This window comes from Taeniopygia guttata, chromosome Z, assembly GCF_048771995.1.
Source record: "Taeniopygia guttata chromosome Z, bTaeGut7.mat, whole genome shotgun sequence".
NCBI lineage: Eukaryota > Metazoa > Chordata > Aves > Passeriformes > Estrildidae > Taeniopygia > Taeniopygia guttata.
The window spans coordinates 45,457,584-45,464,969 of record NC_133063.1 but is presented as its reverse complement, the minus strand read 5'-3'; the positions used below and the strand labels follow the sequence as shown (position 1 = coordinate 45,464,969).

Genomic DNA, 7,386 nt, shown 5'->3' with positions numbered 1-7,386 from the left:
TCTCCTTCCATGAGAGGTGGGAAACAGGTGAGTTCTATATGATCCAGTGAGACTAGTGTGGTCATGTTGTTCAGGGAAAGCCCCAAGGCACTTCACTAATCATCTTAAATGAAAGGGCATGAAATTAAAATCACCAGAGACAGTCATATCTCATCTTCCTATTTGTATCTTCTGTCCCATATTTAGTCAAATGGCAGAATCACCCTAATCTAAGTACCCCTGCCTTCCTGGGGACATGATTTTATTGTTTGTGAGGTTTAAGACCAAAAAGAAATTAATTTTAATCCTGAACAGGCTGCAGTCAGGACTTTGATTTCATTTTAATATGTGTACTGCTGCATGAGACCATTTCTGAGCTGAAAAATAAATTTAGGGAGAAGATATAATTTTCCCTGGTTTTCTTGTGATATCAGCTTTATGGACAATGGGGGACCAAGGCTCTTATAAGAATGATTCCCATTGTGGGCTTAGCTAAGAAGTGGTCCCACTGGACTACTCATTATATTGGGAAATGTCAAAAGACACCTGTCCTTTGACAGGGGGCTAGTCTCAAACAGGAAGGGGTGTAAGGTCACTTCAATTCTTCCTGTCTGTCAATTCAAAAAGTCCTGGAGGGTCTGTGTCCAATATGGTGCAGGACAAGAAAATATCTTCCGAGCAGGGTATGGTTTTAATGAGACAGCACATCCTGATAAAATCTGCACATGAGGCAGGGAACCTGTGTGCCAATGGCAAGTTGGTCAGTACCGCTTGTCATTAGTCCATCACGAGATGCCAGGGCATGGAAAACTGCTATAACCTTACCTAATCTGCGACCAGGCTGTCTTCCAACCACATTGATGCTTTCTCTCTGCTGACTTGGTTTAATTTAAAGCCCAGAAGGACAATAGAAGACTTCCTTATCAACTGCCAAGTGTTTTGTATCAAGACCCAAACTCCGGACTACTGGCTTTGCTGCTCTGACGTATTCAACCCCAAGAACCCTTGACTGAGCCTGCTCCAAGCTGTGCTTTGGCAATCACTTTGCCAACTGCAGCTGCACTCTAGCTTGGAGAGGAAGCTCACTGCTTTGGCACTGCTGCTTTCCTGCTGTACTCTGGGTCTGAAATCTCCTGACTCTATGATGGGAATGACAAAATGGGAAATGAGCCATCAAAAACTCAACCACAGAGGGATTTCCTGGCTGCTCCTTTCTATACTTTGTTTCTTTGAGTCTAACAGTGAGACCACACCAGGGCTTTTCAAATGCTTTCCTCTCCATCATCCATATGGGTGGTGGAGGCTGAATATTGTACAAAGTGCTTACCAGAAACATACCTGGTATCACCAGGAAAGCCAGGATGCACGCTCTGAACAGGGGAAAACCAAACAACACCACTTGTGAATAAAAAGGCAAACCTGTGTTTTAAAAGAAAAAGCACACTGATGTTAGTGCTCAGCAGTATATATATTGTTCAGAAAACTTGCCCAGCCTCTACTTCCCTAAAACACCCCCTTTCCATCCAGTTTATAAAGCTCTTGTGGAACACAGTGCTTTGTTGGGCAAGACTTGGCAGTTCCCTGTGCTTATGTCCCATCAGCATGAGAGTATCTCTTGGACTCAGCCTCCTCCTGGCTTTCCTGGACCCAGGTGAGTTTTTCACTGGGACCTGTGGGGTTGTGAGACATGGAAGAGGTCTGGGAATGGAGTATTTCATGTGTGAGGCAATTGCTGCTATCTGAGCCATGAACCCCCCTCATCCTGGGGGATTTGCACTGCAGAGGGTTGAGGGTGACCGGTCTTGGAGGATCTTTGGTCCTATCAGCCAAAGTGCAGGTGAGGGTGTTGGCATTTACAACATGAGCTCACAGTCTGATTTTCTGTAGTGCTCACTGGTGATATAGCCAGGACAGCCATCAGAGTGACTAAGGTTACCCTGAGGCAGCCAGTCCTTCAGTAAGCTGAATTGATCTCCAGGCTCATTTATTTTACTCATGTCCGGGGTTGTGTGACATTTTGGACATAATGTTATCTCAGCAGTCCTTCAGCTCTGCTGCAGAAAAGCACAGTTGTCTTGGAGGTCTTGGGTTACAGCAAATGCCACGGCTGCTGCAAGGTGCCTTAGTTGGCACCTGGGTTTAGGGAAGTAACACACGTCCTGTACCTGTTAATCTACATGCTGGACTTTTGTGGGTGTGTGTCTTGGAAGAGATCCTGTTTGCTTTCTGTTGAAATACATGCTACTCCTTTCTAAGTGTTTCCTGATGAGTATCTGATATTCTGGTCTGCTTAAATTGTTCCAGCAGGTATTTGGTGAAGTGGTTTCCCCTAATGCCTACAAAGAGATATACAAAGAGATAATGCTTACAGAGAAAGTCTGCAGTTTGTAGAGTACAGGCAGTACCTGCTGGCAGCTCTTGCTCCCCAGCCACTTAGGTGTCCTTATTCTCTACAAAGATAGAATTTGGGATCTGTGAATCCAGGGACACCTGAGTGTCTGCCAGGATGAAGGGAGTTTGTAGGGCTGCTGCCATCAGCAGCTCTGGAAAAGCCCGACACAGATTGCGCAAAGAAACAGAAGGGAAGAGAAATGTGAAAAGTGCTGATCAATGCTGAAATGAAACATCAGTGAAAGAGGAAGTGAGATCCCTTATGACTGCTGCTCAGGAATGTGTCCTCCTTTTCCCAGGGACCTGCCTCCAGTGTGAGATATGTCACAGCATAGGAAAAAGCTGCTCTGGCCCCATGAAAACCTGCACTGGTGGTGAAGACACTTGTGGCATTATTCTGCATGAAGTCCTAATAGGTGAGACATCCTCTAAGCCAGTGTGGCTTTCAGAGTGGGGCTGGCTTGGGGACTTGTCTCTCTCCCCACTTCTGTCACTGGTGGTATGGTCCATCCTTGGATAACCTGTTAATTTTCCTTTTACTGACAGATGACCCAGAGATCAGGACAGTCTGGGATAGGAAAAGCTCTTTATTCTTCTATTTTGAGAAGCAGTTTTCTGCTGGGAGGGTTTGGTTCTTAGTTGTGGAGGGAAGGACCAAAACCTTGTAGTGGGAGGAGACACTTTTAATTCTGGTGAAGGTAGTTGAGTCAGGAAGTTGAGAGACTGAACCATGACTTATACTAATGTGCTGACACCTAGCACTGGGGATGCACTGGTGATGTGTGGAGAGACAAGCTTGCCCCTCCTTAAGCAGGGATGGGGACACCATGCAATCCTGCAGTGCCACCAGGGCTGAACTATCACGTTATCATTGTAATCAGCATCACCATCAATCAGTTTAGGTTGGAAGAAATATTGAAGATTATCTAGTTTTGAGCCCCCTGCCCTGGGTAGGGAGACCTTCCACTAGACCAGGTTGCTTAGAGCCCCATCCAGCTTGGCCTTGAACACTGCCAGTGATGGGAGACATCCACAGCTTCCCCAGGCAACTTGTTCCAGGGTCTTACTACCCTCACTGTCAAGAATTTCTTCTTAATATCTAATCTTAATCTATCCACTTTCAGTCTGAAGACATTCCCTCTAGCCCTATTATTTCATGTCCTTGTCAAAAGCCTCTCTCCAGCTCTCTTGTAGCTCCTTTAGGCACTGGAAGTTGCTATGAGGTCACTCGAGGAGCCTGTCCTTCTTCAGGCTGAACAACCCCAACTCTTTCAGATTATCCTCAGAGGAAATGTTGTCAACCAGTAACCATGTCCCTGCGGCTGATAAGTCAAAGCTGGTGCTGAGCCCTGACATAGTTGGACACTTAGTTGTGTTAGAGGCATGGCCTTAGTCATTGCCCAGTCTTAGTGATGTGATTGTTGCCTTTTAAAGTGAAGTCTGGCTCATATCCTAGCACCTTTGTTGCTGTGAGCTCCAGTGCCTGCCTTCTTCTGCTGCTGCACCTACCTTTCCTCCTTGAAGCACTCCAGCAGACTCAATTTAGCTGTTCTGCTCCCCTTTACACCTTCTGGGCTTGGCTGATGGGGTAGACCAGACTTGCCAGTGTCAGGATGCTTGTGGCTGTGATGGACTGTGCACTCTGCAGAATTTACACAAACTGAGCAAGTCTGTGCTATGGGTCAAAGGCATGTGCCACACCAGAATCTCTGCAGTGTCCTGGCTCACTGGTGATGCTTCTCAGGGGCTCAGGGATCCCTCTTAGGCCCTGGGACAGCTGCCTAGAAGTTGGTACATGATCTAACTGGAGAGGAAGGGAGTTACTTTGTGTTGAACGACTTGGCACTGCCTTCTGCTTCATAACAGGGGGGATGGCCATCTCTTCATCCATCAAGTCCTGCCTGCCATCCCATGTCTGCCACCTTGGTCCTGTCACTGTGAACTATGGGAAGGTGAAAGCAAAGAGCCACTTGGTTTGCTGCACGGGAGATGACTGTCAGACCACCTCCGTGTCATGTAAACTATTTATTTTCCTTACAGCCCATCCCCTCTCTGTCTGATCCATCCCATGGTGAGGCCTTCCAGGCTAAGCCATCACTTGTGTTATTCCTCTCATTCCCTTACTGAAACCAGCTACAGCCCATGTCTTTCATTCCAGTGCCACCAGATAATGATGTGCCCAATGGATATCAGTGTCCTGCCTGCTACAGCGTGGACTCCTTTCAGTGCGGTAATGAAGTTGTAAACTGCACTGGATCTGAAGACCAATGTGTTGATCTTGCTGGATTAATGAATGCTGGTAACTGCCTGTTATTTGGAGCTATTTTTCATCTTCTTGGTAAAATGGGAGAAACTAGTCTAAGATAAAGCACTCCTGAGATAAAAATGGGCAAAAGGTGTGAAATAAAAAAAGGGGAAGATACAAGGAACTTAAAGGTGAAAACTGAAAACTTCAAGCTGATCAAAGGGCAGGTGTTGTTTTCCTTTCCTTCTTCCCAGTTATGCATGGATAATTCCTGGAATTCTTCATAACACGGCATAACTGAGATCAAGAGTGGAACTGGTTTCTGCGGGCAATCTGGTACATGAGTGTGTAATAAACTTGACCAAGACCCTGAACCTGCTGGCCTTAGCTAGGACATATGAGGGTGATTCTGGATTTAAGCCAGTTGCCAGCTCAGTGGAGGTTTAGATGGAGCTTTGCAGAAACATTGCTTTCCCATGGGGTAATAGCAGTCACTTGGGACAAGTAGTTCTTCTGCATGAGGAAAACTGGGGACAGGTCCCCTGCCTTGAAATCCAACCTTTGAACAGCTCCATCAGAAATCTTTTCCCCGCCTCAGGTCCTGTAATTAGAGAGAGGAAAGTAGACAGCAATTTTTCTGGTCACTCTCCTTTCCACCCCTGATGCAGGTAAAAGACTTCCACCTGTCATGACACACCTGTGCTCTAGCAGGCAGGAAAAAACCCACAGAAATAAAGGACACCTACACCAGCTGTAGGAGCAGACTGAAAAACAATTATCTTGTATATATCATCTTATGGATGAAGTTTCTTTTAGTTGATAATATTGCTAGGCAATGTTGTGCTGTCCAAACCCTGAAATTAGATCATGTTTCACAGAGACAACATGAAGGAAAATAAGAATTTTCATAGTCACAGAAATGAAAATAGAGTGGCAAAATTAATTCAGTGTATGACTGAAATAAAAAACATCCTCCCAACTTGTCTTAACTTGATTGATCAGCCACTGCAAATAGAGAAGGCCTGTGCAGTGTGATGAACTGTACAGAGGAAGCAGCAGAGTAGGGGAGCACAGGAAGGTGAGGAATCAATGAAGTGCCTTTACATGTTATTTGTATTTAAGATAAAATTGTCCAATGAAGTATTCCAGACCTCCATAACCTGCACAGCAGAGACACATGAACAGCATCAGCAAAAACAAGCAACAGGAGCAAGAATATCAGAATGGGGAGTTAGGCACTCAGCACCTGCTTTGGTGTCCTCTTGTAAATGAGTGGTGGCAAAGGACAAATAAAGGTTTCAGTGGGCCTGTCAGTAGGTTTCTATCTTGATTTGACTAAAATCCTATAAAACCTTCAAGAATTAATTCATCTTAATAAATGGCTCAGGCTGTATTGTCATTGAGACTTCTCAACTCCACATCAATTCTGACTGAAAGTTATCCAGTTTGAATGTCATGAGACGGTCAGAGAGAGAAGAGACAATGAATACCTGGGGTGCTGTTACACAGCCTTGGTTTCTTTAGGAAGTCAAAGTTTGAACAGAAGAATCTTTAAGCATGAGAAAGAGCACTACTTAAGACATTTTCACTTTTTTAATTTAAATGCTTAGAATTTTTAAAAGTCATCTTTATTTAGCAGAAATAAAGAAGAAAAGCCTTAAACCACTCGTATTTCAAGTCAACCAAGATGGCCTTGCTGTTTCCTCAGCTTTGTTCAGGGGATGGGAACAGACAGTGCTGAAGGGTTTGGAACCAACTGGATGTAATGAATAGCCGGTTCTTACCTTGGAAATTGGGACTGCACTGGGCAGGATGGGATTAATGTTGGGGATTGGATCCTCTGATACATGGCATCTATTTCTTGTATTTCCCCTGCACAGGTGGACTGTCTCTGAAAGCTGCCATGAAGGGTTGCACCACCATTTCTGAATGCAGTATGGTAGGAGATGGAAAAAACAGCCTGGGGATGATGGACATAAAGTTGAAACGGTTCCAATGCAGACCAGCTTCTGCTATGTACAGTGTGGTGTACAGCACTGGGGTTGCCCCTCCACACGTGACCTTCCTTCCTGTCCTATCAGGATTCATCCTGGAGAAGGTACTTTTCTGACTCTCACTAGAGCTGGGTTGAGCAAACCCCACAGCAAACACCAGCAGTGGTTTGCAACTTAGTCCTTTTTGCTGTAGCTTCTTCTGCATGGGGATTTTATTTTCAGATTAGCTCTTCTTTTATATTTTCACAGAATAAAGACAGCACTTACACTTCTTTTGTTTCCTCATTGATTTAAACTCATTTAAACCTTCATCAGTTCAATTGTGGTTGGTTTTGTGTTGCATTCTCTCAGTGCTTTGTCCATAATGAGGCCATACAAGACTGTGTGAAGTCTTCAAACCCTTCACAGGAAGTGGGTGCTCTCAAGCCAGCCCTAGAGTCTACATTCACTATCTCAGTATAAGTGGCAAAGCCAATTTTCCAGGCTCTGAAAAGGGCTGAAGATGAGTTCCTGAGGGGTTCATTCCAAGCAGAAATGTCACTTGCCCATTTTCCAACGCTTGTATCCTGTTTGTCCAAGTAGGAGGAGTCCCTCAGCTCAAATGGCTGCTTCTGGCCCTGGGCCACAAGTAGTATTTGCTTCAGAGTATAGGACACTGCAGTAAGCAAACTGCAAGAAGCTGCCTTACCAGACACTCTCCCATTTAGTCTTAAGTTTCATGATTATCTGGAATAAACGCTTTTGTTGGGAACTTTTAATTAAGGTAGCTTTCCATGG

General features: G+C 45.0%; 1 protein-coding gene across 1 annotated transcript; it reads left to right on the top strand.

Annotated features, from left to right (window-relative positions):
• The first annotated feature begins 1,475 nt into the window (after positions 1-1,475).
• Positions 1,476-6,881, top strand: LOC100226213 (phospholipase A2 inhibitor NAI). Its single transcript, XM_002188474.6, has 5 exons — positions 1,476-1,630; positions 2,670-2,786; positions 4,237-4,386; positions 4,529-4,669; positions 6,496-6,881. Exons 1-5 carry the CDS (start codon positions 1,582-1,584, stop codon positions 6,723-6,725), a joined length of 687 nt encoding a protein of 228 aa, XP_002188510.1. The 5' UTR covers positions 1,476-1,581; the 3' UTR covers positions 6,726-6,881.
• The last annotated feature ends 505 nt before the right edge of the window (positions 6,882-7,386 follow it).